The sequence below is a fragment of the Anolis carolinensis genome, chromosome 1 (genome assembly GCF_035594765.1).
Source record: "Anolis carolinensis isolate JA03-04 chromosome 1, rAnoCar3.1.pri, whole genome shotgun sequence".
Lineage (NCBI taxonomy): Eukaryota > Metazoa > Chordata > Lepidosauria > Squamata > Dactyloidae > Anolis > Anolis carolinensis.
Genome location: NC_085841.1, coordinates 240,603,098 through 240,628,986, shown reverse-complemented (window position 1 = coordinate 240,628,986; position 25,889 = coordinate 240,603,098). Strand labels below are relative to the sequence as shown.

Below are 25,889 nucleotides of genomic sequence, written 5' to 3'. Positions count from 1 at the left end.
ATTTACTTTATTACACATGTAATGTTTTCAAGCATTTTTAATTAAGAATTTTTGTATATATTTTCAAAATACAGACTTGTTAATATTCAGCGTTTTAAATGTTCACATTTTATGCTCATTTTAAGTGTACTGTATATATTTTGTATCTTTTTTTGCAAACTGCACAGGGGCTTGTGTGGATTTGGATCAGAATTTAAAAATATTTAAAGGAAAAGTGTTCATAGAAAATAGTTATGGCTTGAGCATCCCTTATCCAGAATTCCAAAGTCCAAAATACTCCAAAATTCAAAATAGTCCATGTTGGTGGCTAAAACAGTTACCCTTTTGCTTCAATGTACACACTTTTTCGAGTATATATGAGTATAGGTAAACGTAAAGGTTTTCCCCTGACGTTAAATCCAGTCGTGACCGACTCTGGGGGTTGGTGCTCATCTCCATTTCTAAGCTGAAGAGCCAGCGTTGTCCATAGACACCTCCTCGGTCATGTGGCTGGCATGACTGCATGGAGCACCTTTACCTTCCCGCCAGAGCTGTACCTATTGATCTACTCACATTTGCATGTTTTCGAACTGCTAGGTTGGCAGGAGCTGGGGCTAACAGCGGGCGCTCATTCCACTCCCGGGATTTGAACCTGGGACCTTTTGGTCCGCAAATTCAGCAGCTCAGCACTTTAACACACTGTGCCACCACATGAGTATACGAGTATATGATATAGGAAACAAATAAATTTTGGACTTAGAGGTGTGTTCCATCTCCAAAACATCTCATTAAGTATATGCAAGAACTCCAACATCCAAGCAAATCCAAAATAAAGAGTACTTTTGGTTCCAAGCATTTAAGGCAAGGGATACTCAACCTGTACCTATGAAATATGATCATTCATTGTGATATTTTCCTGTTTCTTATCCTAAAGAAATATAGTAGGCAACATGGAAATGTTAGCCGATGCAGAAATTGTTTGGCACATCAAAATCAATGCAAGTATATTTCTGTATTTCTAATCTGGGATTATCTACTTTAATAAATTAAGATTTAGAAGAATTTATCAAAGGAGACAGTATGTTTCTGTTATTGAAAAGTATTATTTGTGCTGAGCAGGTTACAGGGTTAGTTCTAACCATAATTGCAGTGGTAGGCATAAAATTTGTATTTATTTATTGATACATTAATTCTTTGGTTGATTGATTGAATTTATATTCCACCTTTCTCTCAAAATGTGGTTCAAGATGGCTTACATCAATTTTAAAAGATCAAACTAATATTACTGTACAAAGATGAAAAGAGGAGTAAGCAATGACAATATTTTAAAGCATGATTAAAAACACTTAATCATTTAATTTCCAACAAGAATTTAAAAATACAGTGTGGATTTTGCATGTGCCTAGAATGTGAAGGGAGTCCTGGGAATGTGGTGCAGGCTTTGCTGACTCTCTCTCTCTGCTCTCTCTGCAGCTCCCTCTCCAATGAGATCCTGGGCCTGAAGCTGCCACTGGAGCCTGTGCTCAATGCCAACACAGTCTGCCTGACTTTGCCAGGTCTGACTCGGCGACAGTTGGAGGTCTGCGTGCGGAGTCCGGATGTGACCGCTTCTGCCATTCAGGGCATCCAGATTGCCATCCACGAGTGTCAGCACCAGTTCCGTGACCAGCGCTGGAATTGCTCCAGCCTGGAGACTAAGAACAAGATCCCCTACGAAAGCATCATCTTCAGCAGAGGTAAGAGACCCTTCCCTCTGGCTGCCAGAGGATTGGTGGTGGAACTTCTATGAAGGCAACATGGCCATATCTGAACAAACACATGAATGACTACAGATATAATATAATAAAATCAAATATTTTTTAAATGTTGGTGTTGGGATATTTGTGTGAACCTTATCCTGTTTTTCAAAGTATTAATCACCTGAGCTAGAGAGCAGGTCTGCTGAGTTCATTTAATTCTTTATTTACAACAATTACAGTTAGTCTGATTTGCTGGTTTAACTTTTGCAGATTTGATTATTTGTTGATTTGATTATTCACAAATTTAATTAAGATGGTTTCTCTAGTAATCTCTAGGCTTTCCAGCAGGACTATAATCAACCTCTGCTAGAAATTGACCATACAGTCACACTGGAGGACCAAGACCAGTGGATCTCAATCTGTGGGTCCTCAGATGTTTTGGCCTTCAACTCCCAGAGATTCTAACAGCTGGTAAACTGACTGGGATTTCTGGGATTTGTAGGCCAAAACACCTGGGGACCCATAGCTTGAGAATCACTGACCTAGAGAGTCCTAAAGAGAGTCCTAAAACATGTTCTCCCATGTGTTAAAAAAGTGTTTCTATTTGCAGTTTTTCCACTTTTGCAGTGGCTTTTCACCCCTAATCCCCACAAAAGAAGGTCTACTGTCCCATTTTTATAACACGATGGCCAAAGCAACTGATAACAGCAACACATCCATGTGGAAAAATAACAAGTCTCTATTAACAGCAAATGATGTGATAATAATATGTTTAAATTAGCAACCAGTTAAAAACATACTTGAATTGAAACTGCATAGTAAAAGATGGGGAAATCCTATTCCATAGCAGTTGATCCCATTGAAGGCTGGGTTGATTTTACTTTTATGTGGGCTTCTGTTTTTTAAAAACTAGAATACTGTGTTTTAAAGAATGTGCTTTTAATAGTGGAGAATGAGGAATCCAAGCTTTGCCTTAAGGCCTTTCCACACAGCGATATAACACAGAATATCAAGGCAGAAAATCCCACAATATCTGCTTTGAACTGGGTTATCTGAGTCTACACTATCGTATATTCCAGTTCAAAACAGATAATGTGGGATTTTATTCAGCTGTATGGAAGGGGCCCTAGTCTGAGGTAGAAGAAATATTCAAGGTTCCAGACCTCAGCTCCATAATATGTTAAGTATCGTGGACAGTTCCTTTAAAATTCAGACCAAACCCCAGAGCAGATTCATCACCCTATTGTCATTGGAATTGTCACGCGACACTGCTTTAAACAGAGCTAAGAGCATTATAGCCCCTATATAAGGAGAAAGGTGAGATAAAAATAAATAAATAACATAAAATGTTTATTTTCATAGATAATTTATTTCTGTTATTTGTCCCAGTGATTTCTTATATGTCATTTGTTTTCTTTACTCATTACAGTGTTAACGAAATAGCTTTCTGTATAACTCTTTGTATAACATGCTACTTTTCTTCACTTAAAAATAAAAATAAGAATTGTTAAGATAATGATAGAAAAGTTGAAAATTCTCCCCAAAATTGCTGCCAAGTTCACATGAAAAGTAATTTTAAAAGCAACTAGAGACTCTTATTCATTGCACACCTCTTGCACAAAGGAATATCATGACACATTTTGCACTGCTTTTGAAATGTAACTCCAGTACTGTCAAGGACAGAACGCCACAAGATTCAAAGTAACAGAGTTTATTAGATTACAGAACTCAAAAATGCCCGTAAAACACAAGGGCCAGGCAATTTTTGCCTTTAGGAGCAAAAAGGGGCAAAAGTAAATGTTCAAAAGATAAACCGGATTAAACCGGAGTTTAATCCGGGTAAAAACAAACTGCTTTCTTCAGCCTGGGTATAAACAAAACGAAAGCCAAGGAACAAAAGATAAAGAATGCAACTAATTGGCAGCAGATTCCTCTCTGCTGCCAACACTGTGTTTAGAGTAACTTGCGTCGCTCCCACACACACACACAGCAGACAGGATTCCAACACGAACGATTCAGCCAGGGATTTTAGCAGTAGAGTAGACCAGTTCCGTTCCGTAGATCAAAGCCAGAAGCAGACGTTTGTAGTTTTTCCAAGTCCAAGAAGGGGGGAAGACAAGCCGTGGTCAGTTCAGTCCGAGTTCTCAAAGCAGGAGATGGCGTCCGTCAAGAAGACGACGGAAGGTCAAGCTAATAAGAGTAAGCACAGGTTTGCACAAACAAATGCCCACACAATCCCTCCCGCCGTCTGACCCTGGATTCCAATCAACTTACGTCTCAGCACAGGAAAGTACACAAGTCTTCAGGGAAGCGTCCCACACACACACACGAATCCCAAGCGTTTGCCCAGATTACCTTGCCCGACGCAATTTGCAATTGCTCCCAAGCCCCATTTTATGCCAGTTACAAATCTTCATCACTGTCAGCTGTCCTCCTTAACCCGGGCGTTTCCTCATCACTTTCCTCGTCAGAGCTGGAACACCTCTGACTACGCCCAACAGCATCTCCAGCTGTGGATCCCGTCCCATCCCTCCAGCTAAGCCATGGGTCTAATCCTGAAGGTCCCCATTCATCTTCTGCCCCATCATGGCCAGTGGCCCCCAATTCCTCCCTTACCCGAGTCCAATCCATCTCATCCTCCTCTGAGCTAACCAGCCCCTCCTCCATTCTTTCCGTGAACCCTTCGAAAGACTCTTCGTCAGATGGTGCTGCAAATATGTCTCGCAGTCTTTTTCTCTCTCGCTCCTCGAGAGTATCCGACTCTCGAGGAGTCTTACGCCCACGCCTGTCAGAAACAGAGCCACGAGGCTCAATCATAACACTATCCCCTCTCACAAAGGCCTCCTCCTCCGACGGCGGAGAAGTGGCAGTGATACCCTCCGCTATAGCACCACGACGACTAGAGGTATCAAGTTTCAACAGCGAACGATGAAAGACTGGATGGACCTTTAAACTAGACGGTAAACGCAAACGAAACGCAACAGAAGAAATCTTTTTAACGATAGGAAAGGGACCCAAATACCGAGGCGCAAACTTTCCCCCAGCCTGTTTAATATGTTTGGAAGATAACCACACCAAATCCCCTTCTTCCAACTCCTCCCCTGCCTGCCTGTGGCGGTCAGCCTGAGTCTTCTGCGTTGCCTTAGCTTCCAACAGTAAGCGACGGGCAACATCATGCAATGCAGCCATTTCCGTAGAGCGGTACACAGGGTCCGAAGAGACCACATTGGTCGACGGCGTCACACCTCCCCGTGGGTGAAAGCCATAAGTAAGCTCAAACGGCGTATGCTGACTAGACGTGTGCACCGCATTGTTGTAAGCAAATTCCGCCACCGGTAACCACTTCACCCAAGCCGTGGGTTGATCTAAACAAAAACAACGCAAATACTGCTCTAAGAGCCCATTAACCCGTTCCGACTGTCCATCCGTTTGCGGATGGAAGGCGGACGACACGTTTAACTTAGTCCCCAAGCACTCATGGAAATGTTTCCAAAAGCGTGACACAAATTGCGGAGCCCTATCGGAAATAATCACCTCGGGTGCTCCGTGCAAGCGATAGATGTGCTTTGTAAATAGTAAGGCCAACGTAGGGGCCGCCGGAATGGTTGAACAAGGAATAAAATGAGCCAGTTTACTAAATAAATCCACCACCACCCAAATACAAGTATAACCCCCAGACTTAGGCAAATCTGAAATGAAATCCATGGAAATGATTTGCCATGGCCTCTCCGGAACAGGTAAAGACGACAACAACCCTCTAGGGCGCCCAACAGGCGTCTTACTCTGCTGGCAAACGGCGCAGCTGTCACAAAAGCGCAGAATGTCTTGCCGCATCTTTGGCCACCAGTAGCTCCTGGTGATAAGCTGTACGGTCTTGAACCTGCCAAAGTGCCCAGCCATGGGTTCGTCATGGTGGGCTCTAATCACCTCCAACCTGAGGGCCCCCACTGGTACGTAAACCTGCCCCCTACGCACCAATACCCCGTCTTGATCTTGGAGATGTGGCAGTATGGTACGGTTACCTGCTGAGAGCAACATCAGTTGCTCCTGAGTCCACACATCATCTTTCTGAGCCTCAAGGATCTGGTCATGTAACCCGAGCTCATTATCTACAACACACAGCGAGGCAGTAGGCAAGATGGTCTGACATACTACCTGCTCATTGGTCTTAAATTCTGGCTTGCGGGATAAAGCATCGGCCCGCAAGTTTGCCTTCCCCTCCACGAACTGCACCTTGAAGTTAAACCTGGAGAAAAACAAAGCCCAGCGGATTTGACGCTGGTTTAACTTCTTTGCTGTTTGCAAGTGCTCTAAGTTCTTATGATCAGACCTGACCACGATCTGATGCCGTGCCCCTTCAAGCCAGTGCCGCCACACCTCAAACGCCACCTTAATCGCCAACAACTCCTTCTCCCATATGGTATAGTTCTGCTCGAAGGGTGTTAGTTGCCGCGAGTAAAATCCACAGGGACGCAAGGTCCCTGAGGAATCCTTCTGAGACAATACAGCCCCCAACGCGTAGCTAGAAGCGTCCGCTTCTACCACGAACGGTTTGTCAACATCAGGATGGGTTAGTATGTTGTCCGATTGAAAACTAGACTTAAGTTGTAGAAACGCCTCGTGAGCTTCCCGCCCCCACACAAATGGCTGTTTCTTGCGCAGAAGCTGCGTCAAAGGTACCGTGAGCTTTGCAAAATTCGGAATAAACTCCCGGTAGTAATTAGCGAAACCTAAGAACCTTTGTACATCCTTCTTAGTCTTCAGCTCCTGCCATGAGTTGACGGCGTCAACCTTATGTGGGTCCATTTTAAGTTCCCTACCTGACACTACATGACCTAGGAACTCCACTTCAGGCACATGAAAGACGCACTTGGAAGCCTTGGCGAAAAGCCCATTAGCCCGCAGTCGGTGCAGAACCTGCTTGACATGTTGACGATGTTCTTTCTCGTCCTTAGAAAAAATCAAGATATCATCCAAATAAATCACTAAAAATTGGTCAATTAGGTCCCTGAACACATCGTTCATGAACCTCTGGAAGACCGCAGGAGCATTACAAAGCCCAAAAGGCATGACTCGGAACTCGTGGCATCCGAAACACGTGTTAAATGCCGTCTTCCATTCATCCCCTTCCCGTATACGGATTAAGTTATAGGCCCCCCGCAGGTCAAGCTTGGTAAAGACCTTAGCCCCTTGCACCCTTGATAACAGTTCCGAGATTAAAGGGAGCGGGTACCTATCCCGAATGGTGTATTTGTTTAGGATCCGATAGTCGCAGACCAGCCTAAGTTCCCCAGTCTTTTTGGCTACAAAGAATACTGGTGCCGCAGTTGGAGAACTAGATGGGCGAATAAACCCCTTGGCTAAATTTTCATCTAGAAACTCCCGCAAAGCTTGCCTTTCCGGTACAGTCAAGGCATACAGCCTCCCTGCTGGCAGTTTCGCACCTTCTGCCAACTTGATGGCGCAATCATAAGGCCTGTGCGGTGGTAATTTGTCCGCTTCTTTTTTACAAAATACATCAGAGAACTCCCCATACTCGGCAGGCACTCCCTCCATATCAGAATGAGTAACATTTAGAGTGCAACAATCCTGCCTCTTTAAAATCACTTTACGTGTTGCCCAATCTACTTGTGGGTTTACTACAGCTAGCCAATCCATCCCCAGGATCACATCATATCTAGGCAAGCTCGTAATATCCCACACAAACGTTCCCGTTACTCCCTGCACCTCCCACGTTACTGCTGAGGTTTCCTGGTTAACCACCCCAGTCTCCAGCAGTCTCCCATCTGCTCCTTCCACCCACACGTCGCATGCTTTGCGCACCTTAGGAATGCCATGCTTCTTAGCAAACTCAATATCTACATAAGAGACCGTGGCCCCTGAGTCCAGCAGTGCCAGAGTAGAAACAAGTTCCCTTCCCCCAACAGATAATGTAATGGGTACGAAAACATGCTTCCTCCCCTCAGTTGACTGCTTGAGGAGCCCTAGTGCGTTGGACTCACGTCGCACTAGGGCTGGCCTTTTCCCGAAAGCTGGGAAGGTTTCACATTACAACTTTTGGCAAAATGCCCAGCATTCCCACAGTACAAACACAAGCCCAGCTGCCTCCTACGGCTCTTTTCCTCTGTAGACAGCTTTTTAAATACCCCAAGCTCCATGGGCTCTTCCCCCATCACCTCAGGTGCCCTGGTTCCATGCATGGGTGGCGCACACATTGCTTTTGAATGTTTACGAGCCTCGAACCTTGCGTCTAAACGCAGCACCTTAGCTACTAAGGCGTCCCAGCTTTCAGCCGGCTCCAAGCGTGCTAGTTCATCCTGGAGCATATCATTTAACCCGGCAGTAAATAAAAGCATGAATGCATTTTCCCCCCAATCCAGCTGGTGGCGATACAGGTTAAACTTATTCAAGTAATCCAAAACAGTCCCCTTTCCCTGTTTCAACCGATACAGAGCCCACCCAGCGTTCTCCGTGCGGAGAGGATCCCCAAAAGTATCAGTTAACAACTTCTTGAAATTATTCAAATTGTCCTTGACTGGGTCATTTCCCAAAATTAAATTAGTGGCCCATTGTCCTGCGGGACCGGTCAACAAACTCAAAATAAAGGCCACCTTGCTAGTGTCTGTGGGAAAAGCATGAGCACTGAGCTGAGAAAAATAAAGCTCCACTTGTGCCAAAAAGGTTGGCAACTTGCACCTGGTTCCGTCAAAGCGTTCAGGAGTCAAAACATGTCCTTTCACGGCATGAGCTGTTTGGCTAGCGGTAACAGCCGTTTGCAATTGGTCTAATTTGGCTCTTAACTCATCCATCGTCTTCCTGACGGGTTTATTGCTGCAATAAACCTTTTATGGCGTCGGGCAATCTGTCAAGGACAGAACGCCACAAGATTCAAAGTAACAGAGTTTATTAGATTACAGAACTCAAAAATGCCCGTAAAACACAAGGGCCAGGCAATTTTTGCCTTTAGGAGCAAAAAGGGGCAAAAGTAAATGTTCAAAAGATAAACCGGATTAAACCGGAGTTTAATCCGGGTAAAAACAAACTGCTTTCTTCAGCCTGGGTATAAACAAAACGAAAGCCAAGGAACAAAAGATAAAGAATGCAACTAATTGGCAGCAGATTCCTCTCTGCTGCCAACACTGTGTTTAGAGTAACTTGCGTCGCTCCCACACACACACACAGCAGACAGGATTCCAACACGAACGATTCAGCCAGGGATTTTAGCAGTAGAGTAGACCAGTTCCGTTCCGTAGATCAAAGCCAGAAGCAGACGTTTGTAGTTTTTCCAAGTCCAAGAAGGGGGGAAGACAAGCCGTGGTCAGTTCAGTCCGAGTTCTCAAAGCAGGAGATGGCGTCCGTCAAGAAGACGACGGAAGGTCAAGCTAATAAGAGTAAGCACAGGTTTGCACAAACAAATGCCCACACAATCCCTCCCGCCGTCTGACCCTGGATTCCAATCAACTTACGTCTCAGCACAGGAAAGTACACAAGTCTTCAGGGAAGCGTCCCACACACACACACGAATCCCAAGCGTTTGCCCAGATTACCTTGCCCGACGCAATTTGCAATTGCTCCCAAGCCCCATTTTATGCCAGTTACAAATCTTCATCACTGTCAGCTGTCCTCCTTAACCCGGGCGTTTCCTCATCACTTTCCTCGTCAGAGCTGGAACACCTCTGACTACGCCCAACAGCATCTCCAGCTGTGGATCCCGTCCCATCCCTCCAGCTAAGCCATGGGTCTAATCCTGAAGGTCCCCATTCATCTTCTGCCCCATCATGGCCAGTGGCCCCCAATTCCTCCCTTACCCGAGTCCAATCCATCTCATCCTCCTCTGAGCTAACCAGCCCCTCCTCCATTCTTTCCGTGAACCCTTCGAAAGACTCTTCGTCAGATGGTGCTGCAAATATGTCTCGCAGTCTTTTTCTCTCTCGCTCCTCGAGAGTATCCGACTCTCGAGGAGTCTTACGCCCACGCCTGTCAGAAACAGAGCCACGAGGCTCAATCATAACAAGTACACATTCCTCCCCAAGTAACCCATTTACTTGTATCTTTGTACTTCCAGTCTTTGGTTTTTTACTTTAAAACCCCAAGTGTATACTCAGAAGAAATCCCTTGACACAGAAAATAAATTCAAACTAATCCATGTTGTCTTAAATTGTTCTGATTAAGAAGCATGGCTTAAGAAGTATCTACTGGCCTAGATAGGGTCCTACAGGCTCTGCAAGAATCAAAACAACCAGAAGACCCTTGGTGAACTAGAGTATGTTTTGTGGTTCATTAGAATTTTGTTTTCCTAGTGAGAACAAGGGAGAGTTTCTTCCTAACTTCAACTGATCACTACATAGAAAGGATGAGATACAATACACAAGCCTAGAAGTGTATGATGTCATAGCTCTCCTTCTGGCCTCAAGACATTGTGTTGAGGATAGATGTGGAAAGACAGGAACTTCAGATGCTTATCAAATGGAAAACCCTAAGGAAACATTTCATAACTAATTCTAAGAAATAAGGCACACACACTAGCTTTCACAAGTTGGTGGAAAGCATTGCCATAGGGGATGGTTCAGAGCCTGATAAGTTTGAAAAGAATTGTTTGTCTGTCTCTCCAATTGTGAAAATAACAACAAAAGAACTTTAATCTTTTATTTCTGCAGCTCTGTCGAGCTTCTTCTTATTTCTGTTGCCTATTGATTTAGTCTCAAAAATGCTCACCAAAACATGTAGCACCCAGTTGTCTTCTTGCAGACTCTTTCCTTAGATCTCAGTAGGGAGAGCTGGCACTCAGTTTCTGTATTTCCACAAAGATGTTTTCTGCAAATGGCTATGCTGTAACAAACCCTTAAAGCTGCTTTCTTTGATATTTAGGGGCAGCAGGGGACACACACCTGTAACACTGCTTGCTTTTTCTGCTTCTAAAGACATTGGGTCCTGAATTCACGATTTCGTATAGCGTTTTTCACTTAGCAGAGGTCCTTTTCCAGATTCTCTGCAAAAAGGTTACAGACATCATCTTTGTGTCTGCTGTAGTATTGTGAATACTGTACATATTTCAGGCAGCATTAAAAACAAACCTTAAGTGTTGACTGATCTGTTATTCCATTAGATTTGTGCTGCTAATCAAGAACTATTTTTCTTTGTAATTTACATAAGGCAGACTTTTAAAAAACCAATACTTAGTGTGCTTTTTATAGCAATTCCAGGTGCATACAAAAGTAAGAGGAAATGTAATATTTAACTGTAAATTCCTTCCCTTCTCTTAGATCAGTGGTTCTTAACCTGTGGGTCCCCAGATGCTTTGGCCTACAGCTCCCAGAAATCCCAACCAGTTTACCAGCTGTTAGGAGTTCTGGGAGTTGAAGGCCAAAACATCTGGGGACCCACAGGTTGAGAACCACTGTCTTGGACAGAAGGCATTTGATCTAGTTCGGTTTGAGGACTTGGGTGGTGTTGACACCTATATGGTACTGGATTTCTTTTACCATGAAAGACACACACCAAAAGCACCTGGGATAAGAATGGGGCCTTGACTGCTGGTTTAGGACACCAAGAATTAGATCCTACATTTATCTATATCTTTGTCTGATTGCACACATTTGAAAGAAAACCTAACAAAACAGAGACTTTTTTATTATTCTGATGTCTGTTTGACCAGTGTCATGATTTATCCCAAAGTATCCTGGGAACCCTCATTTGGTGAGGATTCAAATGCTTTTTATGTTTCAGATCCCTTTTAAACTCCCAGATTATTCCTGGGAGAGAGAATGCCTGCAAGTCTATTTGACTGCACAATCCTGTGAGTGTGGCCCATGGGACACTTTAATGTTAATTTCCAAATAAATGTGCCCAGGATTGTGAAAACTACAATCTGTATGGTTAAATGTGCCCATCCTTTTCTGTTTTTAAACCAAACTGAAGTACAGTAGAGTCTCACTTATCCAACATAAACGGGTCGGCAGAACGTTGAATAAGCAAAAATGTGGGATAATAAGGAGGGATTAAGGAAAAGCCTATTAAACATCAAATTGCGTTATGATTTTACAAATTAAGCACCAAACCATCATGTCTTACAACAAATTGACAGAATAAGCAGTTCAATACGCTGTAACATTATGTAGTAATTACTGTATTTACAAATGTAGCACCAGAACATCACAATGTATTGAAAACATTGACTATAAAAAAACATTGGCTACTAAAAAATTAACTACAAATACAGATAGAATTGCATAAAATGAACTTAACAGTAACAACATTGTCAGAAGTTAAATCTGTAAAAAGATCAGTCCTTCCTGCCTAGAGAAACAGCTGTGGATCTGGGTGGGAAGCAGACTGTTGGATAATCCAAAACGTTGGATAAGCGAAGGTTGGATAAGCGAGACTCTACTGTAATCTGTTTTGCTCATCCACCAACTGTCCAACATCATAGTTTTCTAGAGCACTTCTTCTGAAGATATCTGATTAAGGGGACTGGCATGCCCCCCCTTTACCTGGGACTAGTATTATGCTGTCTTTTTGTTGACTCAAACTCTTTATTTCTTCCCTGGAGTTTCCCAATGGACTGACAGCCAACAGCTTGCAGACCAACATCAGTCCGCGTGCTTCGAATATCACTATTCTAGAATGCTTCCTAGACCATTTTTACTTTAAACTGGGATCACAGAAACTGATGAAGCCTTGACCTCTTCTGTAGTGTTTTCCTGAACCAAAGTTTCAATACCTCCTTACAAATTTTATATATTTCAAAAAGCAGAACAGAGTCCATTGGTTACCCCCTACAGTGCCTGAATCATGGCAGAGATATTTGTGTGCAGAATGATGCGCCCTTGTCGCTTGCTCTAATGCTATTTCCAAGCATGGGGTGATCCACATCTTGGTTTTGTCTCACTTGGGAATTTATCATGCTTACCAGGTTGGTTCTTGGTAACTTAAAATGACAGATCCCTTGAATCTTTCATGCCTTTTCCCACATCTGCTTCCATCAGTTCAACCATGCGTGCTTCTCATTTTAAATAATTTGTAGATGACTCCTTTCTTCCCTCCCTCCACTAGTCCCTGATCTTTTACGCCTCATCATTTCCTCTTCCAAACAAGAGGGGTGTGGGGAAACCCAACCATCTTTCAGGACTTGGGAGTTGGTTACAGGAGACCAGTCTTCTCCAGTTCTGGCTCTCTGCTGGGGAGAATATAAATTAGATGGATATTATTTGGATATAATTAAATGGAAAACGTGGAAAAGGTAAATACAAAACCATGTTGTAGATGGGGAAAAAGTTGATAGTATCTAGGTGTGCCTTGCCTCAAAACTTGTAGTCAGCTTGGAGGCTGTGTGCTCCCAAAGAAATGGAACCAGATCCTCCATACATAGTCACAATTTGTTGTGCTTTGGCAACCTGAGGATCTTACCATAATGCTATGTTCTTTGAATAAGATATTTAAAGCATTTATAGTACAAAAAGTAATGTTCTCCTTCCCTTTTCCTAATTTAGATCTATTGATACCTTCCACAACATGTTGCTGTGAAGCTCCATAGCAGGATAACGGTTTGACACAGGCTTAGGTGGACTAGCAAAAGAATACAGTCAGCCCTCTGCATCCATGGGTTCAACCATCCATAGCTAGGAAATATACCCAAAAAAAAAGTTCCAATAAGAAAACTTTGATTTTAAGGAGCACTATTTTACTATGACATTGTGCATATTGGGACTTTAGCATCAGTGGATTTTCATATCCATGGAGAGTCATGGAACCAATCCTTAATGGGTACCAAGGGCCCTGTGTAAATTCTTGAATATTTAAATTTAAAAATTAGCACATACTGTAATCCATTTCATTCTGCTTCTCCCTGTACACATTATGCATCTTTCCATATTCAATTACAGTAGAGTCTCACTTATCCAACATAAACGGGTCAGCAGATTGTTGGATAAGCGAATATGTTGGATAATAATGAGGGATTAAGGAAAAGCCTATTAAACATCAAATTAGGTTATGATTTTACAAATTAAGCACCAAAACATCATGTTATACAACGAATTTGACAGAAGAAAGTAGTTCAATATGCAGTATTGCTATGTCGTAATTACTGTATTTATGAATTTAGCACCAAAATATCACGATGTATTGAAAACATTGACTACAAAAAATGTGTTGGATAATCCAGAACGTTGGTTAAGCGAGTGTTGGATAAGTGAGACTCTACTGTGTTTGTTTCCCTTTTAGCCTCAGGGGAGCTTGTTACAATGATTAAAGTTCCTTAAGATTCTCCTTCAGATGGGGCGGATAAGTTTGGAGATTATGGCAAATGTTGCTGTAGTTCCTGGGTTTGCTAAAATAGCTAAACAATACTGCAGTTATCCCAGACTATGAGGCAGCTGTCACTACCAGTCGCAACATTTTATTCCCACCCTAGTTTAGTTTTTATTTTGTAGTTTTGCGGCATATTGGAATAAAAATATATTCTTATTTTCTCTTCCTTTCTCTTGCTCTCTCTCTTTTTAAAAAAAGTTATAGTGAAACAGTAAAATAGTGCTTAGGCGGTTTTCAATAACTGGATCAATCTTGTCCCATCAAATTTTTTTTGGTTTATTTCTTTCTAGTTATTATTTCTTGGTTCCTGTTTTAATACCTGCAGCTGGATATGACATTTCAATTTTGACCACAGTCAACCCCTCTCCAAAGAGTTTGGGTTTTGGCAGCTTTTGCCTGAGCTTGCTTAAAGAGTTTCTCTACAGAGCAGGTGTCCAGCAAGCGGAGGCCTTATCCTTAATATAATCAGTTTTGAATCTCCTCAAAATCCATTAATTACTTGTCTATAAATATAGGCTCCTTCAGAATTCCTAGAACATGGCAATTAGTATTTTAAAATATAGGTCAAGGTCTCTGTTTGCTGGGCACCTGCTCTATAGGGAACTTACATTGGCATAAAACACAAAGAAGACACCAGCCCCAGTGTAGCCAATGGTCAATGATGAGAATTATAGTAGAAAGTATCCAAACAGCAGCAAGTTGAAGAAGATATGTGTCACCTCAGCATCTCTAAAAGCCTTGATTAGGAACACTTTGTTCATTTTTGTTGGAAAAGGAAAGAGAGTTTATGTTTATTTGAGACAGAGGGAGTGAGGGGAACTGGCTAGATAATAGATACAAAAGAGAAAATAAAGATCGAAAAGGAAAACAGTGGAAAAACTCGTTATCTATTTGTTGGTCTTTGTCATTTCTGGTAACAGTTGGTATTAGCATATTATTTTAAGTATACTGGTAGTTTGGAAAATTTATGCCCAAGTTGTCTGAAAAATGTTCTGTTTGTAGATAATACAGAATCACTGGGTCGCTGTGATTCTTTCGGGCTGCATAGCCATGTTCCAGAAGCTTCTGGAACATGGCCATACAGCCTGAAAGACTCGCAGCAACCCAGTGATTCCAGCCATGAAAGCCTTTGACAATAAATTAATGCAGGATCAGTTTATGTGGGCTGCCCTGAAGTCCTTCAACTCTTGGATAGTTCCAAATACTGGGTATACGTCCAACGAAATACACTTTCTATTATTACGGTCAATGGTGTCAGGTTAGAGACAGGCTGAGCTTTTGGAAATGTTTCCATACAAAGCTCATTATTGAATTAGAACTTGCTTGTCATGGTTAGGCAGGCTGGCGTATTTATTTATTTACTCAGTTTCTTCTGAGAGTTACGGTTTCTCAGTATCTCTATCATGATCTGTACAAGGAAAGGGTGGGAGGTGAGCTATATCTCAGTCTTTGTGATACAGAGAAATTCACCTTATCATGTTAAGTAAATACTATATAAGGCAGGCATGGGCAAACTTATGCCCTCCAGGTGTTTTGGACTTCAACTCCTACTATTCCTAACAGCCTCAGGCCCCTTCCTTTTCCCCCTCAGCCGCTTAAGCGGCTGAGGGGGAAAAGGAAGGGGCCTGAGGCTGTTAGGAATAGTAGGAGTTGAAGTCCAAAACACCTGGAGGGCACAAGTTTGCCCATGCCTGGTATAAGGGATATCTAATAGACAAGGTTCTTTGGGTGGCAGATCTGCTGAGAGGAGGCTGTTGTCTCTGACTCCACAATGTTAGCACCCTGCAAGGGGCAAAATTATATGGGGAAGAGGGGGCAACGCTGCTTTGGAAGATGGAGGGAGGCAAGTTGTGATCTGTAGGCAAGAGCTGAAGGTCTGGCGTGTTGCCAGTCCCTGGCGGGTTCACCTGCAGTTTAATTAGGGAAAGAGGGAGGAGGGCCAGAGGAGAGGGAATGGGAGACAAGTTCCAACTGGCTGGCTGCTCCTGCTGCACAGCACTGGGAGGAGTAGAAAAGGGGAACGGTGAAAACAGCAGCACGCAGGGGACAAGGCAGGCCCTCCTTCTAACCCACAAGGGAAGTCACCCCTTGTTCGACATGGCCAGAAAGGAAGCCTTCGGTTCAATGAGAAGCACTAGGCTAGGACACGTTGTGGCTAGTTGAGGTACCCGAAGGAGTACATATTGTTAGACAGATGTCCAAGGATGGACAATAACTGTCAGTTGCAGATGAATAGAGAGATTTTAACTTTTGCATTCCTCAAAATGCTGTCATGCAGTTGCATCCATTATACAAGATTTCTGCCACAATAGGTGTGTGTAGTTTTCTCTCTCCTACATTTGTGGGCCTTATGGTCCCCACAGTGTTATTGTGATTGCCAATATTATTGGGACTGCTACCTACAGTTTTATTTATGCCCCAAACTGGAGGACTTAGAAAATGCTCTCTAGGCATTTTCTAAGTCCTCCAGTTTGATGTCATGCCAGAAGTCATTTATTTCAATTGGATTCAATATTATGTATGACAGGGGTCCCCAAACTAAGGCCCGGGGGCCGGATCGGCCCTCCAAGGTCATTTACCTGGCCCCCGCCCTCAGTTTAAGACTTAGGCTCGCCCAAAGTCTGAAATGACTTGAACAACAATAATCTAAAAAAGTAAAAAAAAGTAAACAAAAAAGTAAAACTTGACTATCTCATTGGCCAGAAGCAGGACCACACTTCCCATTGAAATCCTGAAAGGTTTACAGTATGTTGGTTAAAACTGTTTTTATTTTTAAATATTGTATTCTTCTTTCATTTACTACTATTGTGCTATGGTAATAATATAATATATTGTGTATATATATAATCTTGATAATAATATTATAATGTAATACAATATGATACTTATTTATTTATTAAAGTATTTCTACCCCTGCCCTTCTCACCCAATAGGGGACTCAGGGCAGCTAATAATAATAATAATACAATATAATAATTTTGTATAATATAATAATATTAATTATATATTATATATTAAATGTAATATTACTAATAATATTACGGTATAGTAGTATAGTGCAATATAGTAATATATAATGCTAATAGTGTACTATGCTAATAATATAATATATTGTCTGTACATACACGTTGTAAGCCACTCTGAGTCCTCTTCGGGGTGAGAGAGGGTGGGGTATAAATGTAACAAATAAACAAATAAGTAATTGTTGGGGGGAGCTTGCACTACAACTTAGATATGTCCAGTGTGCATAGGAATTCGTGGGTTTTTTTTTCAAATAATAATTCGGCCCCTCAAAAATCTGAGGGACCATGAACTGGCCTCCACTTAAAAAGTTTGAGGACCCCTGATGTATGGTTTCATGTTTCCACAGTAAGTCAAGGAATGTATACTTAGTGGTTATGCGGATTGTACTGTATTTAACAACTAGCTTGGGTACCCGGAATTACCCAGGTTATTTGAAAAAGTCATTTTAAAAAACAATTTACAAGATGCATAAAGTTGTGGGTGAACTACAACTCATTCCAGGTTAACCCCTTGAAACTCCCATCAGTGTTTAAAGCTTGTCATGTTGGGCAAGTTTGCTCTCTAGATGCATCATCGGTGGGGTCTGTGGGGTCTCTGGCTGCAGGGTGAACTACAGCTCCCACCATAATGGGTCAGTCCCCACAAACCCCTCCAGTAGGTAGGGTTGGTCATGGAGGTTCTTTGTGCCAAGTTTGCTTCCAGTCTATTGTCAGTGGGGGTCATGGTGTCTCCGGATGTAGGTGAATTACAACTCCCAGAAATGAAGGTCAGTACCCTGCCCAAACCACTCCAATATGTTCAGTTGGTAATGGTAGTTCTGTGTGCCAAGTTTGATCCAGGTCCAACATTGGTGGGGTTCACAGTTTCTCTGGTTGTAGGTGAACAACTCCCCAAAATCAAGGTCAATATTTCCCAAACCCCTCCATATTGTGCATATTGGGTATGTATGCCAAGTTTGGTCCAGGTCCATTGTTGGTGGGGTCCAGAGTGCTCTGTGATTGCAAGTGAACTATAAATCCCAGTACCCACAACTCCAAAATATCAAGGCCAATTCCCCCCAAATCCCTCCAGTATGTTCTGTTGGTCATGGTGGTTGTGTGTGCCAAATGTGATCCATTGTCGGTGCGGATCACAGTTCTGTGTCTTGATGCAAGGGGAATTACAACTTCCATCATGTTGAGTCAGTCCCCCAAATCCCTCCAGTATGTTCAGTTGCGGATCAATTCCTCGCTGTTTACTGTGCACCTTAGGAAGGAGGCATCCCAGCCACATACAAACATACAGATTTTCACCTTAATTATGTGTATAGACAAGGAAATAGATGTATCTGGTTTTATGTTAAGGCAAGAAGCAGGAGTTTCCCTTACCTGTGTGCTTCCCTGATCAACAGACTTGCCAGGTCTTCTGTTGCCTACTACTTCCCAACAGGCTGCTCCAGTTCATATTGCTGCTTAGTGGTTGGTACAGTTCCTGGGGCAACTTGTAATAAAGTGAGGCTCTGTGGGAAATAGGATGGTGGCAGTTGGGCCGCTGCATCCTGCGGAAGACACCTTCAGGAAGATCCTATACTTGAATCACAGCCACTGGGTAGGGATGAATTCCACAGTGCCAGCCAAATATGGTGTTATGCCTGCATTGTGGATCTCTGCCAGCCATGACATTATCATTGCATCTGCAAATATAAGCAATCAAAAATGGGTTATGTTACAATAGCACAAGAAGATTGGTGCTTGTAGAGAATTTTGTGCTGGTTCAGAAGTTTGTCCCAAGTGATAATGTGCCATTATTTCTATAGGGGAAAAAGGTTGAAAGTGTCCCCTGGTGGAATTGGAATGGCCAAAATGATGACCTCAGTTGCTACATCTCTTTGAACCTAATTACATGAGGCAAGGAAACTGGAACTGCAGCCGAACCATCACCTTTGGTAATGGCCCCTACTGCATCCCGCCATGTACTTAAGACCCGAGAGGTCTTAAACGCCTTTGCTTCCCAGTTCTGGATCCATGCCCATGATCCAGTTCCTTAGGATGGCAGCAACTGACATCTTCAGCCTTCTTAGCTTCCTTTCCCTGCATATAGTAAGGCTAGGAAAGAACTGGAGAGTGACTGCCAGCAAGTGTTGCTAATACTGGAGGAACAAATAATCAACCATCAGCTTTACAGATTTCATTAAGACTATAACACAGGTCAACAAGTACAGAAATATAGTCGCAACATCCTATTGATCATTAGGAGTTACATTAGATTATAAAGTGAAATGGCCAATCTACATATATCACTCCAGAGTGCAAATGGAAAATATTGAGCTAGATAAGACTATAAGTCTGATTAAGTATAAGGCCTCATCCTATCATCATATCAGGTGTTATGTTACAGCCAAAATGTACCTTCCAGCAGTTATGTTTTGGCCAGACTGATGTGCTGGTTTGAGCACTGAAGACGAGGGCTTGATTCTTGGCTTGGCCATGGAAACCCACGGAGTAATCTTGTTCTTCTATCATCACAGTATCAGACAGCGTGATAATAACCTCAGGCAGATCACACATTTTCAGCCAAATAGGTTCACCATAGTTTTGTCATAAGTCGGAGATGGCTTGAAGGCACACAGTAACAATAATTACAAAAGAATAGTCAATTACAAGTGCCTCATTATTTGGACTATTTATATCACATTCGGGAAAAATCTGTCTATCACAGACAAGATATGCTTCCAGTGCATGATGATGGGTTACATCAAGACATTTTCCAAGGTGAAGTAGTAAGAAATTTTCAGCCAAGCACAAGTTGTTTTGATGGTACTCTTTTTTTTTCGTGTCCATCGAAGACTTGTTATCTTTCCATCGCACAACCAATGCACCAAGCTTCTGATGGCTACCTTTACCCCAACTTCTCCTCCAAACACTACACAGTACTTACAGAGTGCACCTTGTACATGAAATGAGTGGGCTAACCAGGGAAATCAGTTGAACCATTTGGGTTTGTGAACTTAGATGCCTCTTCTTATCCACAGAAAATGCATATCCTGTCAATGGAGTCTGTGGATTTTGCATGAATTGAGCTTTCACTTGTTCATCAGAAACAGTCTTGTTTATATAAAGTCCAAGGTCTAACAATGACACAGACTCTTTGCCAGGGCTTAGATTAGATAAACCAGTGGTGGACACCTCAGTTTCCACAGTTTTCATCTGCAATCCACATATGCACATTCTGGGGTCTTCATCAGTACTAGCTGTTGCAATGGTTCTTAACCTACTGCCTTCAATATTTGGCATTTTCTTTGTTGCCATGAACTCAAAAACACTCAGTTGCTTTGATAGATGTTTAGGCCTTCTCTGGAGTCAGGTGGATGAAAGGAAGCACTAACAGCAACTAACAGGGCTTTAAATCTCAGAATACCAACTCAAGACCTAGCAGACAGTTGCACAGTAAGACAGCTGTGTTTGAAATGACCCACAGCTATTTTCATTTTATACCCCAGTGGGAGGAGCAAGAAAGGAAGGCGTAAGAGAGAGCTCTGAAAGAGGGAAGAGCAAGGGACTAGTGCTGTGACTACTTATGGGTATTTTTTAAAAATATATTTCAAAAACTATTAAAGAAAATTAAATAGAGTAAAAAACAAATTAAGCTTCATAATAAAGCTATAATCTATAATTGTGTTCAACTCTATATAATTGTGTTCAAATTTCACAAAAATGTTAGAATCAGAGATACAGCATTTTGAAAGATTTTATACATATATTTTCACTTTAAATTGGAATATCTGAAAATCAAGATCTATGGATCATACATATTATTAGTTTTAGAAACTACATAAAATACTTTTAATCTGGTCCCTAGTTATTCAAAAATACTTCCTCCTAAACTTACTAGTTTAGGAGAAATTAAAGCATAAACTTTGAAAGCAAGCACACTTATCATGATTGTTATATACACACACACACACACACAATCAATCAATCAATCAAGAGTAAATTCAGAACATCTATGAACACCTCTGTGTTCTTCCTTTGTATTCAGGTTTATGGCTCAACTGTCTCATAGAATCCTAGTTTACTTAATCATCATCATGTAAAACAAGAAAAGAAGCACTTTGTGTTATGCCAGGCTGTGCTTTTGCTAGGTCTAAATCCAACAAGATGAATAGGGCCACTTGATTCTCACCCCTATGTAAACTTCTTTTCCAATTCTGTGGCCCTGAAACAAATAGTTCACCTCAATTCCTGGTTACCATTGGTGTAAAAGCAAACAACTTTCTAAGCACAGATCTCCCAATGCAACACTTATTTTGGCCCTGAGATTAAGCCTTTTAAAGGTGTTTAGTATCATGTAATTGTTACTGTATCATTGTCTAGCAGTAATAATAGCAGAATGGGTTGCACACTTTTTAAAACATCCAAATGCCTCACAATAAATATTTCCCAAGAAGCTAATAAAGATCACCACCCTTCAGTTAGCTTCCCTGTGGTTTCAACATGAAGTTGTTTTCATCTTTTCTTCATTGCCAGAATACCTAACTTCCCTGACTCCACATTTACTTTGATATGCTTTTCTGTTTATGCTTTTGCTGTTTTTCCTGCTAATGTCCACTTTGATCACCACTCCTTCTGTACTGTCGTGAGGCTGCTTCAAAATGCCATCTTAAATATCATCCATCTGCTCAGATTGTTTATTAGCCTCTTTCCCTAACAGGATGAAAACCATATTTTTATTTTGGAGTTTAAGATGAAGAAGCTCTAGCTGTAGGGAAACAAAGCAAGGGTGTTGCCCCCCCCCCAAAAAAAATGAATTCTGCTCCACAAAATGGAGCATAGCAAGAATTTAACATTTCCGTTGAATATTTAGAAATGCAGGTTAAACATTCAAAGTGTTGGGAATCTATGAGTGGTTTGACTAAAAAAATATCCCTCTTGGGGCAATTCCACCAAAAATATAACAGAGTGCTAGAAGCACACTTCCCAACCAGCAGAAACTTATGTGTGGTGAGCTGGGAAAAGCTTCTGTTGCTTGGGATGGCACAGGATTGCAGAGCCTAAAATATAAATTCAAAAGTATTTATTGAAATAAAAGAAATACATTCTGGATAGGAAAGTTCTTGGATCTAACTAACTTTATAAATCTCATATTCTAAGGAAGACAAAAGGTAAAATATCAAAGAATGTATGCATGCAGCTACATCTGGCCTGGGAATGGCAAGATGCTTCCTCACAGGAGAAAACAAAAGGCAGAAGAGAAGGAAAATGGAGGCCAACCACGTGGTCAGAGCCTAGGCCCAAACAAGATGTCAATAGGGAGGAAGTTACTTCATACCTCAAATAGATCACATTACTACATCAACAAATGGGGGAGGAGATAGTCGCAAACAAGAAGAGAGGAGTAGAGACAGAAAGTCCCTTCTAGGAAGGCATCCATAGGAATAGGGAAAGGAATCTCTCATTCTAATCCTGTTTTCCTAGTCTAGCTACTCATTAGTGACTGGAGACTTGTGGAGTCCAAGATGACACCCAACACAAAGAAAAGAAGCAAGCAAAAAGTAATCAAGAAAATATGAACACAGAAAATAGAAGGGTTAGTGTGAAAATTTGATAGTTCACTGTCTGCAATGGTAGAAATTTAGAGATCGAAGAAAAGAAATCATAGGGGCATAATTCGTATTTGAGGAGTCAATGTCCTTATTGTGTGTCTCCTTGTAAGACTCCTCGAGAGGTCTTACAGGAGACTGATGGAATAAAATAAATCCACATGGTTTTCTCTCAAGCCAGACATATTTACCAGTGTTTCCTGCATGGTCTACTGGACAAGACCTGCTTAACTAGCAGAGAACCATCCCATGTGCCTTCAGATCAGTGGTTCTCAACCTGTGGGTCCCCAGATGTTTTGGCCTTCAACTCCCAGAAATCCTAACAGCTGGTAAACTGACTGGGATTTATGGGAGTTGTAGGCCAAAACACCTGGGGACCCACAGGTTGAGAACTACTGCTCCAGATCATTCTGTTAAAAAAGAACCAAGTGCAAATTCAGATCATAAAGACTTCGGAACAGACAATTAAATGTTGACATCTTTCTTTGAGGATACTTGTGCATGGCCCCCATAAATCCAAAAATTAGAAAGAAAATCTAACCATAGTCTTTAAAAAATGGTGAGGAGAGTGAAAAAGAGATGATAAAAATATTTGGAAAGCATTTGAGTTGGCCAATGGTACAGCAACACAAGGCTTGTGTTTTAGAACATTGCCTACCACTTCTTCCAGAATGTCCCAGCTCAATAGAATGGCACCATGTTCTATTTTCAGAATTAGGCTGCTTAAAAAACAAAGCTGATAAGGATGCAGCATATCCCTTGTTTTGAACTGTGAGTCTCTGATGTTTGGAATTTTGATTATTTCTTCTAATAGGTGTCTTTCCTGTATTTAATGCATGACAATTTGGGGTCAGATGAGAAATCTGTACCAAGGCTGCTCCAGACTGTAGCTGAGAGCTGACCTAACTGAATATTCTTTCATACCAGAAGAAAAATTAATATCCCCTTTACATGAAGCAGTAGGCCATGGGGAAAACTGGGAGGCTCAGAAAGAGGAAAGGGAAGCTCAAGCTACTTCCTGGCATCCCATGGAGGGTTGGGTGAGGGTATTGAATAATGAGAACCATTAACTGTTTTCAAAGTAGCACAGTCTAGAACAGGGGTCCCCAAACTAAGGCCCGGGGGCCGGATGCGGCCCTCCAAGGTCATTTACCTGGCCCCCACCCTCAGTTTTATAATATAATTTTTATATCATTTTTAATAATATAATATATTGTATTTACATATAATACTGATAATAATATTATAATGTTATACAATATAATACAAATAATAATACCATATAATAATATTAATTATATATTATATATTACATATAATATTACAGTATAGTAGTATAGTTCAATATAGTAATATATAATGCTAATATTGTGCAATGCTAATAAAATAATATATTCTATGTACATACAGCTGCTCTGAGTCCCCTTCAGGGTGAGAAGGGTGGGATATAAATGTATTAAATAAATGTAGTAGATGAATAAATAAATAATTTTAGACATAGGCTCGCCCAAAGTCTGAAATGACTTGAAGGCACACAACAACAACAACAACAACAACAACAACAATCCTAATTAACTTGACTATCTCATTGGCCAGAAGCAGGCCCACACTTCCCATTGAAATCCTGATAGGTTTATGTTGGTTACAGTTGTTTTCATTTTTAAATATAGTATTGTTATTTCATTGTTGTTGTTGTTTTGCACTACAAATAAGACATGTGCAGTGTGCATAGGAATTTGTTCGGGTTTTTTTCCCCAAATGATAATTTGGCCCCTCCACAGTCTGAAAGATTGTGGACTGGCCCTCTGCTTTAAAAATTTGGGGACCCCTGGTCTAGAACAATGGTTCTCAACCTGTGGGTCCCCAGGTGTTTTGACCTTCAACTCCCAAAAATCCTAACAGCTGGTAAAATGGCTGGGATTTCTGGGAGTTGTCAGCCAAAACACCTGGGGACCCACAGGTTGAGAACCACTGGTCTAGAAGCTGTCAGGGCTGCTTCCAGATGGATAGCTTTCATAGCTGATGTGTTCTTCCACTGTATACTACAAGCAACATTGTAGTTGACTTTCCTCTGCAGCACTGTTATGTAAATTTAGACAGAGGTGACATAGCTGGGGGGGGGGGGGGGAGAGGAGAGGACATTCACTCACCTGAAGGAGCCCTTGAAAAAAGGAATCCAGACATTTCTGACACCCTCTACATGTTGTTCCTCCTCCATCAAAGTTACAACAGTAGCAAATGAAAAGAGGCAAATCAATAAAAGCTTTCGATTTGCCATATCCGGAGCTCTCCCATTCCCTCAAGTTGATAGTTAAGTTATTCCTCTCCCCTGTCAAAAATTAATATCCCTCCCAATTTGATTATAATGGGCTTCAATTCTCTCTGTGTAGAACCTTCTTATCCATGAAATATTGAAAACCATTGCAAGTGTTGGTTTGAAGGCTTTAAGAGAAAAAAACATGTTGCCAAAATGACTGGAAAAAGGGTCCCCTCGCCCTTTAATAATTAATGTTACAGTTTATTTTTTTCATGTCAGGAGCGACTTGAGAAACTGCAAGTCACTTCTGGTGTGAGGGAATTGGCCATCTGCAAGGAAGTTCCCCAGGAGACGCCTGGATGTTTTACCATTTTATAGTGTTATAATTTAGCATATTGTTTCCCATATTTTAGTTCTTCAAATGTTTTGCACTTCAGCTCCCAGAGTTCCTAATTGTCATCCAGGTTGGCTGGGACTTTTGGGAATTGAAATCCAAAACACCCAGAGGACCAAAGTTTGAAACTACTGTTCTAGCATTTAAGCATTACATCACTACTATTGTTGTTGCCGTTGCCAGAAAAACATTTCACAACACCAGCCTATTGGAGAAAATGATGGAATATGCACTGGGAAAATTCAGGAAATTAGAAATAGGTGGTGAAATTGTTTTGGCTCTTGGTAAAATGTGAGTGAATGGAACATGGTGATTCACATTGACTGCCTTAGTGGAAGCAGCCTACAGCCCAGGTGTGACCTCTGAGTTGTTTCTTCAGTTTGTGTGAGGAAAGCACCTGTCAAAAGAAGTTGAAAAGTTGAAATGCCCTATTAACCCATTAAAGAAACAGGGAGACCTATACAGTCGACTGGCTACAAAAGCCCCTGCTTATTTCACTGCATCTGCCTTACAAAGCTGGCATTTCATGAGATTAGTACTTCAACCAAAGCAACCACAACAGCAAGTTAGCCATGACAGTATTTGCCTTGGAGCAAAAGGGTTATACTG

At 41.6% G+C, this 25,889-nt stretch overlaps 1 protein-coding gene across 1 annotated transcript in view; it reads left to right on the top strand.

Moving 5' to 3' along the window:
• The window catches only part of wnt10a (Wnt family member 10A), an 80,201-nt gene that overhangs the window by 23,557 nt on the left and 30,755 nt on the right, over positions 1-25,889 (top strand). The window contains exon 2 of the mRNA XM_062967299.1: positions 1,453-1,715. Coding sequence (XP_062823369.1) covers positions 1,453-1,715 — 263 coding nt within the window. The remainder of the gene's footprint in view (positions 1-1,452; positions 1,716-25,889) is intronic.